At 45.1% G+C, this 23,385-nt stretch overlaps 2 protein-coding genes across 9 annotated transcripts in view; one reads left to right on the top strand and one right to left on the bottom strand.

Annotated features, from left to right (window-relative positions):
* The window catches only part of CYFIP2 (cytoplasmic FMR1 interacting protein 2), a 140,203-nt gene that overhangs the window by 37,391 nt on the left and 79,427 nt on the right, over positions 1-23,385 (bottom strand). For all 8 annotated transcript variants that reach the window (XM_035283382.3, XM_078358596.1, XM_078358598.1 and 5 more), the window contains 4 exons: positions 22,061-22,148; positions 3,315-3,458; positions 2,061-2,151; positions 893-1,023 (listed from right to left, as the gene is read on the bottom strand). In XM_035283382.3, coding sequence (XP_035139273.1) covers positions 893-1,023; positions 2,061-2,151; positions 3,315-3,458; positions 22,061-22,148 — 454 coding nt within the window. The remainder of the gene's footprint in view (positions 1-892; positions 1,024-2,060; positions 2,152-3,314; positions 3,459-22,060; positions 22,149-23,385) is intronic.
* Positions 17,600-21,642, top strand: FNDC9 (fibronectin type III domain containing 9). Its single transcript, XM_008984016.5, has 2 exons — positions 17,600-17,711; positions 19,699-21,642. Exon 2 carries the CDS (start codon positions 19,706-19,708, stop codon positions 20,378-20,380), a length of 675 nt encoding a protein of 224 aa, XP_008982264.2. The 5' UTR covers positions 17,600-17,711; positions 19,699-19,705; the 3' UTR covers positions 20,381-21,642.

Below are 23,385 nucleotides of genomic sequence, written 5' to 3'. Positions count from 1 at the left end.
AGCAAGAAGGTAACAGTAACTTAAACCGACAGCCAAGGAAGCTGGAATCATGGGATGTTTAATTCCCTACAGAAGTTAAAGATAACATCTTCACATATGTCCCAGAGCTGTTTTCAGAAACCTGGACCCCACACCTAACAGATGTGCTGGCATGCGGGCCTCAGATAAGAGGGAACTGCAGGTGGAGCTCCGACCGCAGTTCTTGTTCTTAACTTATTCCTGGGAGGCCTGGAAAAAGTCAGACCCACAAGCCAGAGCTAACATTCTTTTCTACTGACCCTAAATTTTAAAACAAAGATTCTCTTCCTTAACCAGTTGCAAATCAGAAACTCTCTAGAATCTACCTATGACTGTAAGACCCCACCCACTTCAAGATAGCCTGCCCCTTTGGGCTAAACCAACGGGTAACCTCCATACAATGACTTAGAACTTCGCCTGAAACTTCTGCTTTCCTGAAGTTTACCCTTGCCTTTAAAAACCCTGGTTTGCAATCCACTGGAGAGGCGGCATTTTAAGCAAGAACTGCCCAGTTCTCCTTGCTTGGTACTCTGCAAATAAACACCCTCCTTTCTCTTGGGGCAAACCTCAGTGTAGATGTTTGTCCTTACTGCGCCAGGCAAGTGGACCCCAGTATGGTTCCATAACATGAGTGAATGACAAACTAAGACCTAGACAACTGCACTAATCATGAATGGGGGAGCCAGGACTAGAATCCATGTCTGTCTGACTTCAGCCAGGATTCTCATGGCCAGAACTGCCTGGACACGGACTGAAAAGCACTTGTGAGCTTGCTCTAAGCACAAATCGATGCTGCGGGAGCCTCAATATCTGCCTGGTGTTGGCATCCCTTCCAACCCGGAGACATCTCAATTCCTTTGGGATCTGGACTTACCAGAGCCTGCTCTATGAGGAGGCAGAAGAGGATGGCATTGCCCACTTCCCTCAGGCTCTGGAACACGTCTGTTTTGAGCTCTGCATACTCAATGATGTCCTTCAGCTGGTGGTGGAAGAACTCCAGGATCCCTGGGAGGTGAAGCGGGATGGTCAGTGGGAAGTTGACACTGCTCAATAGGGTGTATGGGAAACACTGAGTGGTGGCCCAGACCTGACTCTGGGATAACAAAAAGCCAAACCATGTATCCCTGTATCTTCAGGCCCAGAGTGAGATTTCTTTCAGGGCTCAGTACTAGACAAAGCTCAAGAAGCTGGCTCACGTCTTTTTCAGAACAGAACACACACACAAATGGGGCAGCACTGGACCCTTCCCAGTCCCTCCAGAGTTGCCTGAATTCCTAATCATGACAGGAATATTTATTTGTAGGTGTCGGATATTATGCAGAGGACTTTATCTGTAATATCTCATTTAATACAACAATATCACAAATTAGGCACCGGTTTTCAGATGAGGCTCGGAGAGGGCCAGGGGCATGCCCGTAGTCACACGGGGTAAGAAGGGCAGCTGGGACTGAACACCAGGGATTTTACCTTAGCTTTTTCCTATTCTGAATCATAGACCCAGCACTTGACATCTTGGTTTTGAAAAAAAACATCAGACACCAATTCACCATCCCCATCTTTCCCTCTTCTCTAGGCCCTGTATTCACTTCACTTACTATTAAGGAAGGAAATAATTATTTCTCTGTCCAGCGGTCAAACAGCAAAGATGTCCACTTCCTGACTTATCTTAGATAATGTCAACTTGGCACCACTGCCTGCAGCCTCAGCCTCCCCAAATATGCAGAGGAGGTGCTGAGCTCATAAATACCTTTTCTAAGAACCTGGCTCTGCATGCTGTAAATGCGCTCACATTTGCTGTCCTCTTCCAACTTCCCAGCAGTCCCATGAGGCAGGCCCTGCAAGCATCATCTCCCTCCACTGACAGAATGTACCATTGCTCAGAGGGATTAAAAGGCTATCTAGCTAGTGGCCAGGGAGGATGGATAGCCAGTACTCTGTCAGCTCACTGGCATGTTAGAGAAGCAAATGCTCCAAGGTGGATGGTGAGAGCCTCCCTCCCCACCAAGCGATGGGTCTGTCTGGATTGTTTAGCTGTCACCAACCTGGGGAGCCATACTCATGTCGGGGCAAGCGGCATATCTTGGGCATCACCTCTATCAGTGTTTTCACATACTGGAGAATGGTTCCTTGGAGCTGACAAAAGAAGAGAACAGATGAGTGAGATAATCTGTTGCAGCAAGTGAGCATCTCTTGGGCTGAATTCTGGGCTCCAGGGGTGGGGTACGGAGGTTCTGCTGAGACCCCTGAGAGGAAGGAGCAGACTCTTGCCTAAAGGTGGGGAATAGTCCCTTTGACCTTTATAAGTGAAAATGAGCCTTTAAAAGGCTGAAAAAGGAGCTCTCCCATTCTCTTGAGCTTATTATAGACTTCAAGGAGGGCACATTTCTAGGTGTAGGGTCTTTCCTGGGGCTGAGGATGCATATATCAAATTCAGACTAAGAGCTAAAAGAAATGGAGCCAGGAAATTGTGGAAATTGAAACATCATATTTAATTTAAGCCTGGAAAATTCATGGCACATTCATTCCTCCTGTGCCCAAGGCAGACATCTTTAATCAATTACCACATTTTCTTGTTTTACTCTGGATTTAGCTCCACAATCTTGAACATCCCATGGTTCCACAAAGTTGCTGCCAAAGAATTGGAGTTAGCAGATGAATCTATTTGCTATTCCTGACCTGGTTAAATATGACTTTATGTCTCTTTCGTCATCTGAAATTTTCATAAAAATCTTAAATGTTTCAGCTTTCAGCTGTGTTCCAGGAAATGAAAGTTCAGATGACCATATTTAAGGCAGATTCAGAATAGGGGTAAAGGGATACAGAACTCTCTTGAAGCCAGAGCAGTATGGGGAGCAGTGTTTAGCAAGAAATCCCAAGGGAAAGAAGCATGGCGATTGATTAGAGATGTCTGCTATGGATAAGGGAGTGGAAAATGGCAGCACATGTGTCATGAATTTGTCCTGCTCAAATTATATAATGGAGCACAGATGGGGAGGATGAGCAGTCATTGGCAGCCTCTGAAGGACAAAATCAGGATTTCTGAGTTCAGATATCAAATGGAGTTTGGGGTCAGAAATGAGGGGCACGGCTATAGGTCAAAATGTGCACAGAAATGTAACAGAATGATATACAGACCAACCAAGGGATAAGGGCAAGGGACTCCCTGAGTGGTTTCTACAGGCAGAGCTTCAGTGCCTGGGATTTGTTTTTAAAGGCCAGGTAAAAAGTACAAGCAAACCTTGTTCAAATAAACCCCACATGAGCACACTGCAAGCCACATTGAGGCCTTTCCTTACCAAGCTCTTCACAATCTTTAGCAGTTCCTCCATGACCACAGCGATGCCCTGGTAACCCAGGAGTCTGCAGATAGTCTTGAAATGAGGTGGCCCCACGAAATTCCTGTAGGAGCTGTAGATGTGGCTGTAGGCAATGTTGAGGGGCTGGAAAACAGAGGTAGTGGCAAAGTAAGTGCCTGAGTACTGAATGGATGCTGGTGGAGTCTGCTGACAGAAGAATTAGAAACACTGTTATGAGTGTGCTCACTGGAACCCTATGAATATGTTTGCAAAATGGTGGTCATGGAGAGGTGTGGTCAGTGACTACAGGATGGGGCACGGCCACCAGATAGAGCAGCCACTCCCTAGCAGAAGAGGATAAGGGGCTTCCAAGCAAATATCCCTTTTACAGGGATTCCTGCCACTCATGACTTTCCACACCCAAACCAGGATTTTTAAAATTGAGCCATGGGGGAAAGATAAACAGCCAATTTCCTTTCTTAAGAGGCACTTCTAGTACTAGAAATTGACCGAAGAACCATATGAAAACCCAACAACCAGTTCAACATTGTCATCCTTCTACTGTTACTTGTTTCTGCAAATGACAGGCAGGGGCCTGGGAACACACAGGCCTGGGAGTCAGGAGACCTCTGCTGAGTGCATGGGACAGTTGCCCAGGCTTTTTGAGCCTTAGTTTCCACATCTATGAAATGAGGGATTAGATTAAGTCAGTGGTTTCCTAACTTTAAGAGCAATCCAAAGGAAAGATGCCACGGAAGCTTGTATGTGAAACAGGCAAATGGAGCTGCTCTGGCTTGGGGCTGGCTGGGGACCCAGAGCCCTGGCCACCACCATTGTCCTCTGGACCCCATGAGACACCGTAACTGAATTTGAAGGATCTCTTTAAGATCCTTGTCTAAGAATATACAACCAAACTATAGGGCCCTAAATTGGTCTCTCTTGGTTGGGGAGAATGTAAAGTTACCATTGATGCTAATGCTCTGTTCTGGAAATGCTGCTGCTATGGAGCACCTAATGCCAGGCTTTGTGAAGCCCTCCAGGTGCATTCTTATTTAATCCACCCAACAAACCTATGTGATCTATATCATGATTAGCCCCATTTCACAGATGAGGGAACTGAGGCTCAGGTGGGAAGAAGCCTGCACTCACCTGAAGTGGGTATGGCTGATTCCAAAGCCCACGCTCCACCTATCATGGTGTATTTTGGAAGCTGAATTCTATATAAATGATACTGTTTTTTTACATAAGGTTTCAATTCAAAACTTAGTGTTTTTTTTTTGTTTGTTTGGTTTTTTTGAGACCAAGTCTCACTCTGTTGCCCAAGCTGTAGTGCAGTGGCACGATCTCTGCTCACTGCAACCTCTACCTCCTGGGTTCAAGCAATTCTGCTGCCTCAGCCTCCTGAGTATATGGGACTACAGGCACGCACTGTCACGCCTGGCTAATTTTTATATTTTTTAGTAGAGAAGGGGTTTTGCTGTGTTGTTGAGGCTGGTCTTAAGCTCCTGAGCTCAAGCAATCCACCTGCCTCAGCCAGCCAAAGTGCTGGGATTACAGGCATGAGTCACCATGCCCAACCTGTTTGTTTTTTTGAGACAGAGTCTTGCTCTGTCACCCAGGCTAGAGTGCAGGGGCTCAATCTTGGCTCACTGTAATCTCCTCCTCTGGGGTTCAAGTGATTCTCCTGCCTCAGCCTCCCAAGTGGCTGGGATTACAGGTGCCTGCCACCACGCACAGCTAATTTTGTTTTGTATTTTTAGTAGAGGTGGGATTTCACCATGTTGGTCAGGCTGGTTTCCATCTCCTGACCTCAAGTGATCTGCGTACCCTGGCCTCTCGAGTGTTAGGATTACAGGCATGAGCCACTACACCCAGCCCAAAACTTAGTGCTGAGTGTAGTTTTCCCAAATCTTGTACATGGAACATGCAAATATGGGATGATCACATAAGATATTCTATTCGCTGAAATTCTCCATTAGCTAGCTAGTTAGAAATTCTACATGAGTTAAGTGGAAATTCTAATGCTGCTTTTGGAGTGCTGAAAGATTTTCAACTCCCTTTGGAGCCATCAAGGAAATAATTGTGTTCAGTCTAATTTTTGATTTAGGTATGTATTTAAGAATTATTCAAACTTTACAAAACAGCCATCACAACTATGCAGTCATAATGCGTAGTTATTCGCGCAAGGATGCACGCAGAACACAAAGTTCCCACTAATTGCAGGACTCGTGAAGAATCAGAACATCCACTCGTTTACCAGGTTGAGTAATAGTTCATTTGATGAGCTCGTGCCTAGATAATGGGAGGCCTCTGAGAGGGAACAGAGTTTTGTACACGACACTGAGGAGCTGTCATGGTAAACTGCCTGAACCTAGGGGAGGGACGTATTGTATTTAGCTTCGAAATGTATGGGTCAGAAATGGCTTACACAGGGAGAAAATAGAACTGACTTAAGAGTATGATGTTCACTGAAGTCGATGTTCAGCAAATCCTGGGAGTGTATAACTTGCTGAGTTGATTTAGCTAACTGTGGGGCCAGGCCATGTCATTTTCCAGGTGTGGAGTAAATCTATTTTAGTGCCTCTGTCATAGGCCACCCTGTCAGACAGGGCCGGGAGTAGGTTGAGGTGACTGAGGCACGTAGGATGCAAAATGCTAGGAGGCATGTACTCTCCTAAGTGAGTGCAACTTAGTTTTTGCCCTGTTAGCAAAGCCCCATTCTGTATTCTCCTGTTTCCCTCTCTGGAGATAAGGTATACATAGCAATCTCCAAACAAGCCATGGCTTACCTCTGTGGGAGGAGGAGGCTGACTGGAAAGAGGGCATGAGAGGATTTCCTAGGGTGATGGAAAAGCTCTATATCCTGATTGGGCTGTTGACTACACAGATGTGTTTGTCAAAACTCACAAAACTGTACGTACAATTACGATTGTGCCCATGTGCACCGAATGTTTGTGTCTCTTCCAAATTAGGGTGTAGAATTCTAATCACAAACAAATTAGGATTCTTGTGTTGAAATCCCAACCGCCAATATGATGAAATCCTAACCACAAATATTAGGTGGTGGGGCCTTTGAGAGGTCATCAGACCATGAGGGTGGAGCCCTCATGAGTGGGATTAGTGCCCTCGTCCAAAACGACAAGAGTGCTTGCTGTCTCTCCCTCCTCTCTGCCATGGAGGCTACGATGAGGAGTGGGCCATTTGCAAACCAGGAAGTGGGCCCTCACTGACTTAGACACTAGATCTGTTGGCACCTTGATCTTGGACTTCTAAACCTCTAGAACTGTGAGAAATAAATGTTTGTTATTCAAGTCACCTGGCTTATGGTAGTCTTGTTATAGCAGGCTGACCTGATGAAGACAGTGCCGTCTTACTGAATATGATTATACCTCAAAAAAAAGTAAATTAAAAAATCCCACTGAGCTATGTCAGAGCCTAATTCACCTTCCCAATGTGATTTTCAAAGGTTAAAAAGCAGAAAGGTGCTTTAAATTTTCTCTAAAGAGGGCTGCAGCTCAGGCCAGCAAAGGCACCAGGGGGCAAAGACCTGGCTGTGCTCTCAGCCATGGGAACATATCATGGAGCTCATGGACTGCCCTGACAGCCTTCTCATTCTCCACCAGTGCCAGGATCTCTGGGCTTCTCTGGTAACGCCAGCAAAGCTCTCAGCACATTCTCTTTTGTCCCCTTTTCAAATATTTCATGAAAGGAATTTCTGAGTAGCAGGGAGCTTTCAAATGGATATCTCTAGAGGAGACAAAGAGCAATCATCAACTCATTTTTTGTCTGATTTTCTGACTTCTTTTCTAGCTTTGTCTGAGTCTAAGATGGGCTCTGGGGTAGGCACACCTGAATTCAAATTCGAAGTCTATAAATTTACTAGCTGGATGCTCTTGGGCAAATTACCTAAACCCTTTAAGCCTTGATTTCCTCTAAGTAGAGATGATAATACCAAATCCGATAGGGTTGTTGGAGGTTTAAATGTGGTCATATATATAAAGCAGTCAGCATGGTGCCTGGCACACCGGAAACCTTCACTGAAATAGTAGCCATTATTATTATTTTGTTTGATGACTTGGTAAATAAAGAAGAAAACACAGCCTCCTAGTCAAACTTCTCTCAGCAGCTTGGGCAACAGCTATGATTCTCTGTTTGTAAAGAGGGAAGCAAGGCCGGGCGCGGTGGCTCACACCTGTAATCCCAGCACTTTGGGAGGCTGAGGTGGGCGGATCACAAGGTCAAAAGATCGAGACCATGCTGGCCAACATTTAACACCCCGTCTCTACTAAAAATAAAAAAAATTAGCTGGGTGTGATGACGAGTGTCTGTAGTCCCAGCTACTCAGGAGGCTGGGGCAGGAGAATCCCTTGAACCCAGGAGGCAGACGTTGCAGTGAGCTGAGATTGCACCCCTGCACTCCAGCATGGTGAAGAGTGAGACTCTGGCTCAAAGAAGTGGGGGGAGTGGATATGTGGGGTGTCATTTTATACAACAGTGTGTACCCCATAAAGTGATAGGACAGAGGTGAGAGCCAGGACTAGTTGATGGAATGCACAAAAAATGCAGATTGTACTCAACATTAAGAACATCATAAAAATGGGAGATGTTCAGCAACAGACTGTGCTGGGTGCAGTCCCTCCTCACTGCAGACATCTGAGTAGAGGTGGAGAATCACCACAGAGTTGTTATAAGGGGACCCGTCAAGGGCTGGAGGTGGAGACAGATGTGCTCCCTCCAAAAGATCAAGCTGAAATGCATTCTTCCTGTATGCTCATCCTTCCGAGCGGTCTCCTAAACCCTCACCCAAGGAGCTTCTAGTACCAAGCTTCCCTGAACACTTCCTGGCAAGCACAAATAAATACACATTCACATATATGCGAACTGCTCAGCAGGACTTCCCAGATCTAGGCAGAGGTGGAGAATAGTATTGGAATTGTTTTACCACATAAGGAGTTTTAAAATGCCCCCTTCACGCCCACTCAGTGCACTTTGGAGGCCTCTGGTTGACATTCCTATGTCAGCCTTGGATTCTGGTCTAGACTGGAAGTTCAAGCTTCAGTTAATGGACCAAGGTGCATTTCATGTAAGAAGGACCAGCATGAAATGAGGAGAATCAATCCTCCTTCTAAGATAAAAAAAAAAACAACTCACCTTACCCCTCATTCCCCCAAATATACCACACGCATGCAAGAAGAAATGCACTCGCATGCTGAAAAATACACACACACGCACCCCCAGAGGACACCCATCTGACCTGCTGGCTCAAGAGGAGGCTGGGCCCTATTGAGAAAATGTGGGAATAGGGGAGCCTGGGCATTTTCTGAGGGTTGGCAAAGAAAAACAAGAATGCAACATGACATGAGCCATTGGAAACTTGCCATTAAACCAGTTCTGCTAACTGATAGGTTCCAACTAATGGGCGTCATGGGAAACTAATTACGTATCCTACCTGGTTAGGATGGCTCACTTAAAATCAAACGTGTTTAAATCCACACTATGCAAAATAGATGGCTTCATGAGATCTTAAGAAATTCGGGAGTTAGAACCACGTTATTACTGTGTGATGCAAATCTGCATTTTCTTAAAAAAACAAAGTATTTTTAAGGAGAGGAAAAAAAATATGGTAGATCCTGGGCCCTGTAATATTATCTGTAGATGAACTTTAAAAAGTTGTGGTAGGCTGGGCGTGGTGGCTCACACCTGCAATCCCAGCACTTTGGGAGGCCGAGGCGGGTGGATCACGAGGTCAACAGATCGAGACCATCCTGGTCAACATGGTGAAACCCCATCTCTACTAAAAATACAAAAAATTAGCTGGGCACGGTGGTGTGGGCCTGTAATCCCAGCACTTTGGGAGGCCGAGGCAGGTGGATCACGAGGTCAACAGATCGAGACCATCCTGGTCAACATGGTGAAACCCCATCTCTACTAAAAATACAAAAAATTAGCTGGGCACGGTGGTGTGTGCCTGTAATCCCAGCTACTCAGGAGGCTGAGGCAGGAGAATTGCCTGAACCCAGGAGGCGGAGGTTGCGGTGAGCCGAGATCGCACCATTGCACTCCAGCCTGGGTAACAAGAGCAAAACTCCGTTTCAAAAAAAGAGTTGTGGTATAATATACAAACTTAAAATTCACAAATTGTGACCATTTTTAAATGTTGTATATAGACTTTTAAAAATATATATATAGACTTTTAAGCTATCTGTTGAGATAGACCTCCATCTCATCAGATGGTAAACACAGCCAGCCACTTCAAACAGTGAGGCCCATTTATTTGGCAAACTGAATTTGTAAGCAATTTGCATCTCTGCTCTCTGGAATCACAACTGCTGTTTTCAGAAATCCCAAGAGGAATTAAAACTATTCCTAATTTCCTGTTTTTGTTGCAGTTTCCCTAATGGATATCATCAGCCCACAAACACAAACACAGCTCTCTAATTTAGATGTAAGAGCTGCAGCTTAGTTCTCTAAAATCACTGCAGGTAAATGAAGGCGAGGGCAAAAATAAAACAGCAGCATCGTCCTTGTCGGGAAGGTCACAGGACAAGATGGCACCAAGGACTGATCAATTCTCAGTTCCAGAATCAAATCCATAGTAAGCGCAAAACTACTACTGTGTCTGTCTGTTTGTTCTTGACATCTTGGGGGCCATAGGGCTGGGTCTCCAACATCTGGATTCCTTCTTGGCCTTCTCAGCTCAGAGGCTGAAAGATCCAGAGGAGCTGCTATGCAGATCTCAAGAAATGATGCTCCTTTCTTTGCTGAGTCATGAATAAGGTACATTGGAAAAGGCAAGCAGGGGAACAGGAGCCAAGCCTTCTGGCTCCCAGAGATCACATCAACACTGTCACATTCAGAGATGCTAAAATTTTTGAAGGGAACCAACGTCATTATTTTTCTTTATAATCAGTACTCATCGGATGACACACAAGTATATTATGCTTCTCTGTGAATTTTTCACATAGGAATGACGCCATAGCTGCCCATATTGTTTTGTGGCTTCTCTAACAATGACCACAAACCTGGTGGCTTTAAACAACAGAAACGTATTCTTTCAGACTTCTGGAAGCCGGAAATCCAAACTAGTATCACTAGGCCAAAATCAAGGTGTCAGCAAAACCACACTCCCTCCAGAAGCTACAGGGGATGATCTGTTTTCTCTTCTTCCAGCTACTGGAGGCTGACGGCATTCCCTGGCTTGCAGCTGCCCCTTCACATCCCTCTGCTGGGTATTCACATCCCCTTCTCCTCTTACATGTGGAAGCTCCCTCTGCTTCTTCCTATGACACTTGTGATAGCATTTAGGACCCAACATAACCCAAGGTAGTCCAGCATCATCTTCCCATCTCAAGGTCCTTCAGTTAATTACATCTCCAAAGACCTCTTTCCAAAGAAAGTTACACTGACGGGTTCCGGGATTAGGAAGTGGTGTTTTTCGGAACCATTCTCAGCCTTCTAAACCAGGTAAGGCAGTGCAAGTATTAGCAGAAGTAGAATCTGAATCCCAAGTGAAATGAAGTGACTTGCCTGGGGTGAGGTACAAGATGAAATTCTGCATAGGAAATTCCGTTATGTACTGGTTGCCGAAATAACAAAAGCATTCTATACTGCTGGGTAAACTACACCTTGCAGAAGTGGTACCATGCAGACAGAAGGGTGGAGTAGCAGCAGGGAAGTGGGTGCTGCTGTTGGTGGTGGTGTCACGGGGACCAAAATTCCCCTGGTCAGTCCAGGTGGGCAGTGCTGGCATCTAGGTACATACCCAGCTGAGCTGCACCCAGCTTGCTGCAGCTAAGCACTGGGTTCTGGGTCCTAAGGATATGATTTAATGAGGAAGGCACCCGAGGTCAAACTGTGCCTCAGACAGGGGCTTGTGACAATCATGCCAAACAGATCACACCAGTAATTCCCAAAGGCCAAAAAATTACCAGGAAGTTATTGGAACAATTGAATGAATGCTTTATACCACAATCTATGTCACTTGGAAGACAGTTTAGGATAGACTCTATATAATTTACTTTATTTAGAGAATCTATTCTTAAAGTTTTGATTCATATATTAATTTTGATTACTTGACCAGCTGTTAAAGTTTTGTTTTATTTAACATTTAACATTATCCCTAAGTGACACAGCTCTTGGGTAGAAGAACTTGGGCTCCAGAGTAGGGCCCATTCAGAAGCGGAAACACTTGCTGGTCATATTTCTCCAAATGAGTTGATGTCTTCCCTGATGCGACCACATCAGATGATTAGATGTTCTCTGTAAGACCTTTTAGTTCTTTACCTGTTCTACCATTCTGGAGTCCACTATACTGTGAAGTCCTGGCTCTACCTCTCAAGGAAAGCTAATCACAAAGCAAAGGGCTACTACGGACTGAAGAACCACAGGTTACACAGGATGGTACAAGCAGAGCAGCAGTGCATCAAAGAGACCAGCCAGAATCTCCAGCTCTAGTGGCCAACAGACCCAGGCTTACACCATTGTTTGCCAGGACCTAGCTTTCTGAGAGCGACCAAGCCAGCCCTGCTGAGCTTCAGTCTCTACCGTTGCACAATGGTGATAAGAAGGCTGATCTCAAAGACCTGTCATGTGAATTGTAAAATAAGAACACACATGTAAAATGCACCAAATGTTCCCAAGTTTCTGAGTTGTATGAGTTTTACTGTCATCTTTGAACTTTTCTATCTTCTTTATGTACAATGAACATATACATTAAAAAAAATAAAGGTGATTTAAGAGAGAAAAAAGCAAGGAAGTGCAATGCAATGCAGGGTGTAAACTTTGCTCATTACAGCCTCCGGATGAAGCAATGACCAACTCAGGAAATGTCTCTGATTCACTGACCTTTTCTTCTTAACAGCTACTATTCTTAAGCCTAGCACTTTACAGACATGGGTTCATCTCACTGTTATAAATAACACTACAAGGCAGGCATTATAATATTCCTATTTTTTAAAATGAGGAAATCTCCCCCCTGAGAATTGGAACAAGATAAAGATGCCCACTTTCACCACTTCTATTCAACACAGTACTAGAAGTCTTAGAGCAATAAGATAAGAGAAAGAAATAAAGGGCATCCACATGAGTAAAGTGGAACTCAAACTGCTGATATTGTGACTGCATACCTAGGAAACCCTGAAGACTCACGCTGCACACCAACACTGACCAAGCTGAGAATCAAATCAAGAACTCAACCTCTTTCACAATAGCTGCAAAAACATTAAAATACTTAGGAATATACCTGCCAAGGAGGTGAAAGACCTCTCCAGGGAAAACTACAAAACACTGCGGAAAGAAATCTTAGATGACACAAACAAATAGAACCACATCCCATGCTCATGGATGGGTAGTATCAATATTGTGAAAATGACCATACTGCCAAAAGCAATCTACAAATTTGATTCGATTCCCACCATCAAAGTACCATCATCATACTTCACAGAACTAAAAAAAAAAATCTTAAAATTAATATGAAACTGAAAAAGAGCCCACACAGCTAAAGCAAGGCTAAGCAAAAAGAGGAACTCTGGAGGCTTCAAACTATATTGTCAGGCCACAGTCACCAAACAGCATGACACTGGCACAAAAACGGGCATATAGACCAATGGAACAGAATAAAGAACCCAGAAATAAAGCCAAATACTTGAAGCCAACTGATCTTTGACAAAGTAAACAAAAACATAAAGTGGGGAAAGGACACCCTTTTCAACAAATGGTGCTGGGATAGTTGGAAAATGAATAATAATGGTGCTAGGATAACTTCAAAAATGAAACTGGATCCTCATCCCTCACCTTATACAAAATTCAACTCAGATGGATCAAGGACTTAAATCTAAGACCTGAAACCATAAAAATTTTAGAAGCTAACATTGGAAAAACCCTTCTAGATATTGGCTTAGGCGAAGACTTCATGACCAAGAACCCAAAAGTAATTGCAACAAAAACAAAGATAAATAGATGGGACTTAAACTAAAAATCTTCTGCACAGCAAAAAAAATAATCAGCAGAGTAAACAGATAACCCACAGAGTGGGAGAAAATCTTTGCAAACTATGCATTTGAGAAAAAACTAACATACAGAATCTACAAGGAATGCAAACAAATCAGTAAGAAAAAAAACAAATTGAAAAGTGGGCTAAGGACATGGATAGACAAACAAATGCTCAACATCACTAATGACCAGGGAAATGCAAACCAAAACCACACTGTGATATCACCCTAATCCTGCAAGAATGGCCAAAATCAAAAATGGAAAAATAATAGATGTTGGCATGGATGGGGTGAAAAGGGAACACTTACGCTGCTGGTGGGAATGTAAACCAGTACAACTATAATGGAAAACAGTGTGGAGATTCCTTAAAGAACTAGAAGTAAGAACCACCATTTGATCCAGCAATCCCACTACTGAGTATCTGCCCAGAGGAATGGAAATCATACAAAAAGGCCACATGCACACAAATGTTTATAGCAGTACAATGTGCAATTGCAAAAATATGGAACCAGCCCAATACCCACTAATCAATGAGTGGATAAAGAAAATATGGTATGTATACCTCGTGGAATACTACTCAGCCATAAAAAGGAATGAAATAATGGCATTTGCAGCAACCTGGATGTAGTTGGAGACCATTACTCTAAGTCAAGTAACTCAGGAATGGAAAACCAAACATCGTATGTTCTCACTGATGAGCGCAAGCTAAGCTCTGAGGATGGAAAGGCATAAGAATGATACAATGAAATTTGGGGACTCAGGGAGAAGGGTAGGAGGAGGGAGAGGGATAAAAGACTACACATTGGGCATAGTATATACTGCTCAGATGATGGATGCATCAAAATCTCAGAAATCACCACTAAAGAATTAATCCATGTAACTAAAAACCACCTGTTCCCCCAAAATCTCCTAAAATTAAAAAAAAAATGAATTAAGTAAATAAATACGCACATAAAGTGAGGGAATTTGGCTAGGTGCAGTGGTTCATACCTGTGGTTCTAGTACTTTGGGAGGCCAAGGCGGGTGGTTTGCTTGAGCCCAGGACTTTGAGACCAGCCTGGGCAACATGGTGTGGGGAGGATACTTTTATGCCCTGTGGGGGCTCAACATTAGCACTTGGGAAGAGACAGGCTGTATGCAGTGCTGCAGATTTAAGATAAGCCCTTGGGAAGACTGAATGCCACAGGAAAGCCACAGAGCAACTGTCTGATCTCATATCTACTAAAAATACAAAAATTAGCCAGGTGAGGCAGGGCACAGTTGCTCACGCTTGTAATCCCAGCACTTTGGGAGACTGCGGTGGGCGTATCACCTGAGGTCAAAAGTCCAAGATCAGCCTGGCCAACATGGCGAAACCCCGTCTCTACTAAAAATACAAAAATTAGCTAAGCATGGTGGTGCACACCTGTAATCCCAGCTATTTGGGAGGCTGAGGCAGGAGAATCACTGGAACCCGGGAGGCAGAGGTTGCAGTCAGCTGTGATTTTGCCACTGCCCTATAGCCTGGGCAAGAGCGAGACTCCAACTCAAAAAATAATAATAATTTGCCAAGCGTGGTGGTGCATGCCTGTAGTCCTAGCTAGTTGGGGGGCTGAGGCAGGAAGATCACCTGAGCCTTGGGAGGTCAAAGCTGCAGTGAGCTGTGATTGTGCCACTGCAGTCCAGCCTGGGAATTCCTGGGCGTGCTCTGTGAGCCACTCACTTCCCCCATGTGTCAACCCAGCATTGGAACTGGAGCTTGCCCATGTTGTCCCTTCACTGCCACCTTCAGGAAGGGTGGAAGAACCTCACTCCTAGCTGATTTCCTCTAGCAGTTACACATTATTGGTGTTAACTAGCTGGGGCCCACCTGGCCTGATAGCAAAGAGGCTATAACTGGCACAGACTCTGAAGAAATTGTCCCTGATGATGGAGAAAGAACAAGCCGGATGGTGTAGGTGTCCAAGATACTTTATCTCCTTTGCAAAGGGCCTGGGGTAGGCGTCCCAGATACTTTATCTCCTTTGCAAAGGGCTGCTCTGGCTCCTCTGGGTGCTGCTTGCGAGTGGCGACAGCTCAGAGGAGCGGGATGAACGTGGCCTCTGAGTCCAGGACCCCACCCCGTTTCACTGGCGGCTCTGCCACGCATCAGTCAAGCGGCCTGGGGGAATGCCATGTCTTCTCCTGGGACTGTGAAACAAGAGGGCTTCTAGGCCTCACATTCTCTGAGTATCTTCATTTCACAGAGAAAAATTTCTCACGGTAAAAATGTCATCCAAGAACATTAAAAATAAATGCTCATTTTCTGTGGAAAAAGGCTCGTGTTCTACCTTGTTCCCCCTCAGACCCCCTAAATCTGGTATTTTTACTCCTCTCAAAAATAACCTTTTTAAAGGGCACCTGCCAACAGCTGCATGGCCTTTCTGTGGGGAGGATGCTTTTATGCTCTGTGGGGACTCACCATTAGCACTTGGGAAGAGACAGGTTGTGTGCATTGCTGCAGATTTAAGACAGGGCCCCGGGAAGACTGAATGGCATGGGAAAGCCGCAGAGCAACTGTCTGATCATGGAACGCTGCCTGTCCCAAGACTCCACGCCTCCCAGAGACCCTTGGCCAAGGGAAGGGTCACGACTCACCAAGGCAGCTCTTCCTTCCTTCCTTCCTTATTTGTTTGTTTGTTTTAAGAGAAAAGGTCTTTCTGTGTTGCCCAGATCTGGAACTCCTAAGCTCAAGTGATCCTCCCACCTCAACCTCCCAAGTGGCTGGGACTACAGGTGCACACCACTGCCGCCGTGCCTGGCTTTTTTCCTAACCTTTTATCATTAATGTGAATCAGAAAGAGATTTTCATGGGTTCACTTGGATACTCTGGCCAAGAACCAAGAAGAGAAAAGCTGACTTTTAAAAGCACAGAATTTGTGTAAATTTATTCAGGTGTAAATCTATCTGAACTACTTTCCATCCTCTATTCCAGACATGCCCTGTGATCTCGACAGAATGGTGGCAACGCGTTCTTACAAGGTTGAAAGAAACAGGAAAGGATGGAACCTCAGAGCCAGACGGCCCTGTGTGAGAAAAGGGGAGGCAGGCAGTCTGGCTTCTCTAAAGGAAAGGGACGCTGGGGATGATCCAATCCAGGAGTAGCAAACAGTTTCCATTTCTGTTGTCAGCTGCAACAGATTGGTTGGGAAGCAGTTTCCTGGGATGCTCTTCAGAGGAACTCTGGGGCTGTTTCTGTGCCCAGCTGGAAAAAGTGCTACATTGGATTCCTAGGGTTGCTATCACAAATTACCATAAATGTGGTGGCTTAAAATGACGGAAATGTATTCTCTCTCAGTTCTGGAGACCAGAATCCTGAAATCAAGGCTCTGGCAGAAGCATGCCCTCTCCAGAGGCTCCAGGGGAGAATCTTTCCTTGCCTTCCCCACTGCTGATGGCTCCTGGTGTTCCTTGGCTTATGGCAGCATCCCTCCACTCTCTGCCTCTGTCATCCCTTGGCTTCTTCTCTTTGTGCCTCTCTGTGTGTACATCTCCCTCTCTTTTCTCTTACAAAGACATTGGTCATTGGATTTAGGGCTCACCCTTAATCCAGGAAGATTTTATCTTGAGATCCTTAATTAGTTACATCTACCAAGACTCTATTTTGAAACCAGGTCACATTTTGAGGTTGTGAGCAGATATGTGTCTTGAGGGGACATTATTCAACCCAGTGCAAATGCCATGATGGTTTAGCAAGCTGGACATGGGTTTGGGGCTATGCAGGGATAGGGCCCATGTCTTTTGCCTTCTGATCTGCCATGCTGATCTAGCCCAAGCCCACAGCTTTACAGATGATAGCAGAACTGAGGTTCAGACAATAAAAAGGTCTTGACCAGTACCACATAACTACGTCATGCCAGAGGAGTCAAGAACAGAGACAGATAAAGAGCTGGGGGAGGCAGTTGGGATGGGGAAGTGTAGGGTGGGAGGGGATGAAGATGAATATTACTGCCTTGATTGTGGAATAACTGAGAAGGGCATCTTTGCTTTTAAAACCATTGGCCAAAGAGGATCTAGATAGGACAAGAAAATAACAACCAGCCAATTAGAAAATGTAGGCGTTTCAGAAGAATTAGTACTGCACTGGGGATCAGTTTGTAGAAGATCATCTGCCCTTTTCCAGCTAAAGGAATGAGAGCTCCTCTCACTGGGCAAAAGCCTTTCCAGGCTGGTCCCTGAAAGCAGCATGCGTAGAGATGCCTGCTGGTTGCCATGGTGAATGATGCTGATCTGAAGAAATGAATAATGTGAGCGTTAGGGTGACAGTGGGATTACTCAGTGTTGACACAGAGAGCCCAGAGCGGAGGAGGGAGAAGGCACCATTCTCGCAGCTTTGGTCTGCTCCACCTCGGAGGGCACAACTCTAACCAGACGCGCTGCGAGCATCAGGTAAGGGATAAAGATGGCTCTTCTTGGCAATGGAAATGGCTTCTCTTTTCACACTTTGCTTGGAGAAGGGCCAGGCAATGGTAAATGAATAGCTAAAAATAGGGGAGAATTTAGAAACAGAAACAGAGGAAGAACAATCATTAAGGGAGATGGATCTGGCCCTAAAACCTGAGGATGCTGTTTGTGTCTTGGCAGCTTTTAAAAATGTCTGCTGAGGTAATTCCGTGGGTACAGCCAGCCAGTGGCAGACAGGAAGCCAAGAGAACATTTGTGCTTGACAAGAAACAGGATTCCTGATTACTCCTGACCGAAGGGTTTTACACAGGTGGCTGCCTATGTATCATAAGTAATGAATTAAGCTCTTTTCATTGTGGTCAAAAGTGTATTTATAGGGATGTGTGGGGTGGGGAGGATGAATGCGTAGACACCAAGCAGGGAACATAAACATTCGGTCTCCTTCATGATGACCTTCCCTGGCAGTCTGAGCACATCTGTCTCATCCCTTTCATTCCCCATTTTCTGGGAAGAAATTTTCAGACACGTGGAAAGACACTATTCACCTTCCCGAGCATCTTAGTTCACTGCTACTCTTAGAGAAGAACAACAAGGATTGAGAAATCACTCAATGCTGTGCACCTTTCTGCAGCTCATCTCCTGGGGGAAATGGGCACAAACACAGGAGGGTGGGTGAAAGCGGAGGAGAGAGAGGCAGGTCATAACAGCCGTCGCTTTGGCTTAATAGCCAATGCAGGTGAAAATCCAATTGACAGCTGTTTACTATGTCACTGCAACCCAAAATAAAACCTACGGGGTTCTATGTGCGAGAGGAGGGGCGGAGGACAAAGCAGGGTGAGACCTTTATGTGAACATACATAGGCTATGACTGCCTGTATTTCTGATCACAGGAAATCAGTAGAGGGAACTGCAGGAGAGAAACTAAAATACTTGAAGATGGCTCTGTCTTATCAAAGTGGGGCCTGGCAATGTGAAGAGGGCTCATTTGATTTGCCTTGAAAAACAGCAACTGGGTCTCAGCCCTGGCACCTCACTTTGCTATAGCGTCTGTAACTAAACCCAGCAGCCCTGCATTAGGAAGTACAGTGGTTAAGCGGCTTTGAGTCTTTCTCTCTATTAGCGGCATGACATCCGGTTGCTCATCCATAAAATGGGAATTGAGCTCAGAGGGTGTGAGGAAGAATAAAGGAAATTAATTACTGTCTGTGAATCATCTCGCATGACCCATGACATAGCAAGCACTTTCTGTGAGTGGTTACCATGATTAACATTCATAATACCGGCAGAATTAAATAGCGGTAGTTATGCTGATATTAGGGGCTGACTATTTTCACCTATGAAATAAATTTCCTGGTTTTTAAAACCGCTGGCTTTAAAAAAACAAACGAACAAAACAGGAGCAGAAGCTTTGGGGTGAAATCAGCTGCCAAAGGGTGATGAAGCAAATTTCCACTCACCATAGGCAACAGAACCAGGAGGCTAAAAAAAAGCAGTGGGCAGAATGTTCTAGATCACGAAGCTCACAGTACTTGAAGCAGAAACAGGAGGTCAAGAAGGAAAATTTAGGTGAATCAATTGCCTGAGGGGAGGTCACAAACCTGAGGATGAAGGTGGAGCCTCTGAGGTTCTATTGATTTCTCCTTACCTTTTCTTCTTTTTTCTTAAAGGGATGAGAAAGATGTTGTTATGTGAAGGATTTCAGCAAGGGTGAGATGTGGCTGGGATTATATGGGTGCATGTCTCTTTAGGCCCGAAGGCCACCAACTTTGACATGGGACGGCATCGGTTTTAACTTCTGTCCTGCCTTTTCTTTGCTATGCCTAAATAACAGAACCTCTCAGCCTCCACTGCTTTGTCTGTAAGATGAGGGCAATAGGCGTGCCCGTCTTAAATGTGCAATAAATGGTGGCTATGATTATAAGTACATACTTAAATCGGGGGATGTCACTCTTCACTTTGATTCTGGTTCCAGAATCGGGATGAACATCGAGGTTGGGAACATTTCTCATACAGGAGCCATCATCTCCTGGTCGCCCTCGGAGCCCTGCCTGGAGGACTATTACCATATCATGTATAGGCCCACCTGGAACAGCATCTTCTCTGGCTATCTTCGCTACAGCTTCCACCACGAGGAGAAGGTGCCTCGAACGATCAGCTCCGTTGTGCTGGAACATCTCGCCCCTTCCACTTTCTACTTCCTGTGCATCAGCTGTAAGAAGGCTGCCTTCCCTCACAGGCACTACTGCACCATGTTCCACACCCTGGATAAGAGTCCACTGGCTGCTGGAAGCTCGCTGGTGGACCCCCAAATCTCCCTTTGGGTGTTGATGGCCATTCTACTGGCCTGCTTCACAGCCGTCTTGGCCTTCATCTGTCTCCAGTTCTGGTGTGTCCGCTACCATGAGCCACGATGGTCTTACAGAGCTGGCCAGATGGAGGAGGCCAATGGGTTGGTGAGATGGCCAGAGGAGGTCCAAGCTCTGGGTCAGAGGGAGGAAGACCTGCAGGGGCTCCCCCTGGTGGAAGTGCCACGCAAGAACTCCAGAGATGGAGCTGAACTGGACCCGGAAGTCAACGAGGATGCCTCTGATGTGGGTGCCTTACAGAGGGAGGGTGGTGACCAACTCGCCACACTGCCTCATTGTAGGGAATAAGAGCGGGGAGGAGAGGGCCCACATCATGTAGCCTAAAGCTCTCCACACAGTAGGTCTTTTGTACAAACGTGTCTATAGACTACCCATTTCTCTCCCATGTGGGTCACCTGGGTTGGATGAGTGCCCCATGACAAAGCTTCTCAAGCTGAAAAATGTATCCCCCAGGGTGTGCCAAGGTACAAACAAGGCATCTCTGCAGCAGTGTCCACTCGGGGGACATAGTTAAGAACGGAAAGCATTATTTTAACATTAAAACAAATATGGATATGTTATAAAGTAGAAAGCAGAAATCTGCATGACTGACACGCAACGGTACTTGGAGGAAATGCTTGAGTTGCAGGTAGGCTCTCTGAGATACACTTTTGGGCAAAGGCAGATGTCCAGTTTCCTCTGCCCTTGAGGGGATTATTTGGAAAAATGTGAGAAGCTTATTTTAGGCCATCATACACCACCTGTTTCTATTTTTTTAAACCATGAATTATCTTTACTATTAATACTTTCCTTTAAATTGACTCATTTTAAAGTGTAAACTTATTTTCAAAGACAGCCTTATCTTATTCCATAAGTGAAAAGCCAGCACCCTCCAGCTACAAACAGAAGGGAACAGACATAAGAATAAACATCATGAAAGTAAGATAATATTCAATCTGACTTAGCTTCGACTGCCTGCCAGTGACTCTGAGCTTCATGCCTACTTGCCTGTCTTTGATAAAAAGAGATCCAGTGTTGGAGCGGTAATAAAGACACATTAGTACCAATATTTGTCTTTCTTCTTGATATAGCATAAGGTTTGAAAAGAGAATCAAAAAGGGAAGTACTACTTTTACTTTGTGAATCCGTGTTAGTTTTAACAGACATGGCGTTATGCCATGTCTGTGAACCACCTCAAATGCTGTCAATCAGCTTCCCTCGATTTGAGAAAACTGCCTTGACCAGGCTAGTTGTTCTGGAGAAGATGCCTGTACTTTCCCAGCATCATCCTAAGACCTTCCAAGTACCCTCTTATGTCTACGGAGGACAAAATTCCAGAATCACAGGATGACACCGCCATGAATCAACTGAGAAACAGCAGGAGCTGGGAGGCCAAGACAAGAAGCCCCACATCCCTATTTCCTTGCCCCCTCAACGAAGTAAATCCTCACCTGACCGCTCAGCCTTCCCGACTCAGCATCCAGTCTCCAGGGTCTGCTTTTGCCCTTATTCCTGCTACTTGTGAACAAATAAAGATTCATATACTCGCAGATGTTTCTGCCTGGCTCTCATTGCTGCCTTTTCCCTTTCTTTTTAGAGATAGAGTCTCACCCTGCCACCCAGGCTAGAGTGAAATGGTACAATCATAGCTCACTGCAGCATCAAACTCCTGGGTTCAAAGGATCCTCTGGCCTTAGCCTTCCAAGTAGCTGCTGGTGCATGCTGCCATGTCTGGCTAATTTTAAAAAAAAATGTATTTTTTTGTAGAGACAGGGTCTTACTATGTTGCCCAGGCTGTTCTCAAATTCTTGGTCTCAAGTATCCACCTGCCTCAGACTCCCAAAGTGCTGGGATTAAAGGCATGAGCCGCTGTGCCTGGCATTGCTGCCTTTAACTCTGCACCGTCATGCTCGTCTAATTCAGGGACACTTTTCTATTTGCTTTTTGTCACCAACCCTCTTCTAGGGAGGGTAGGGCAGGACTACTTACCTTGGATCCATAGAGGTAATAAGGCTGGACGTTGGCAGGTTTGTCTCGTTGTGGTTCTTGGGTGAAAGGAATGGCAGTCCGGACAAAACTAGTAGAAGCAAAGGGATGGGGAAGAGTTAAAATGGTCCTAATATTCTTCATGGGACACAGATAGCAGGAGCGCATCCTGACCAGGTGAAGGTTTGCATTGGTACAACTGCCCTGTTGGTTAGGTACGAAACTCTTCCAACATCTTCCCATTCAACTACTGTCTCCTTTCCATAGATGGGAAAACTTCAGTCTAGATTCCTGGACTCAACCAGGGGCTTGTGGCTGCTCAGAAGGACACTAGGCAAGAAAGTTAAGAGTGAACAAGGCTTTCTCTGGAGCTCCACTCCTCTACCTCCAGTTTGGTTTATCGAGAGCAGAGTTCAGCAAACTCTCAAAAGAGCCAGGCAGCAAATATTTTCAGCTTTGCAAGCCAGACAGTCTCTCCTGCAAGTACTCAACTCTGCTGTTGCAGCATGGAAGCACCCACAGACAGTAATAAACAAATGGGCACGACGGAGTTCCAATAAAACTTTATCAATTACAAATCATTTTCACCTAAATATTATTATTCTTGGGACTTTTTCCCCTCAACCACCCAAAAGTGCTAATACTATTCACAGCTCATGGGCTTTACAAAATCAGTCAGCAACTAGATGTGGTCTGTGAGCCACAGTTTGCTGCTCCCTGCTCAAGAGCGTTAAAACTCCTAAATCTTTACAGAACTGGAAATCTATCTCACTTAGTGTATGGATTCAGGCGGATTTGTGCACATCTCCCATATGGTTCCATTCTTTCAACACATACTTATTTAATACTGGCCTGAGCCAAGCCCAAGGATACCTACAAGGCCTGAAGATGAATACCTTTTTTTGCATCCTTACATACCTATTTTGTATGTGAATATATATGCCTCACCTCTTCCACCGGGTTATGAGCCTTTGTTGGGATAAAGAAATTAGGTCTTGTCTCCCCCAGTGCCTGGCCCAGGGCTGTGTGCAGCCTGCAGGAGGCAAGTTCCACTTGTTATGCACATGTGTGCTCTGCAAATGTATGTTGTTTTGCATGCTTTCAGATACGTGGATATCCTCACAAGCATGCAATCTGATGTCACCTCCTTTCCTCAAACTCTTTCAGGGTTAATAAAAATGTAATAAAAGTTGTACAAGCGTACAATCTGATGTCGCCTCCTTTCCTCAAACTCTTTGATGCTTAATAAAAATGCACGATCCTGCCCTGGCCTCTAGAGTACTGCACAATCTGTTCCTGTGTTATCTTTCCCACCCGACTAGTTTCAC

Source organism: Callithrix jacchus, chromosome 2 (genome assembly GCF_049354715.1).
Source record: "Callithrix jacchus isolate 240 chromosome 2, calJac240_pri, whole genome shotgun sequence".
Lineage (NCBI taxonomy): Eukaryota > Metazoa > Chordata > Mammalia > Primates > Cebidae > Callithrix > Callithrix jacchus.
The sequence above is the reverse complement of the archived record's forward strand: the minus strand, read 5'-3'. Positions and strand labels throughout refer to the sequence as shown.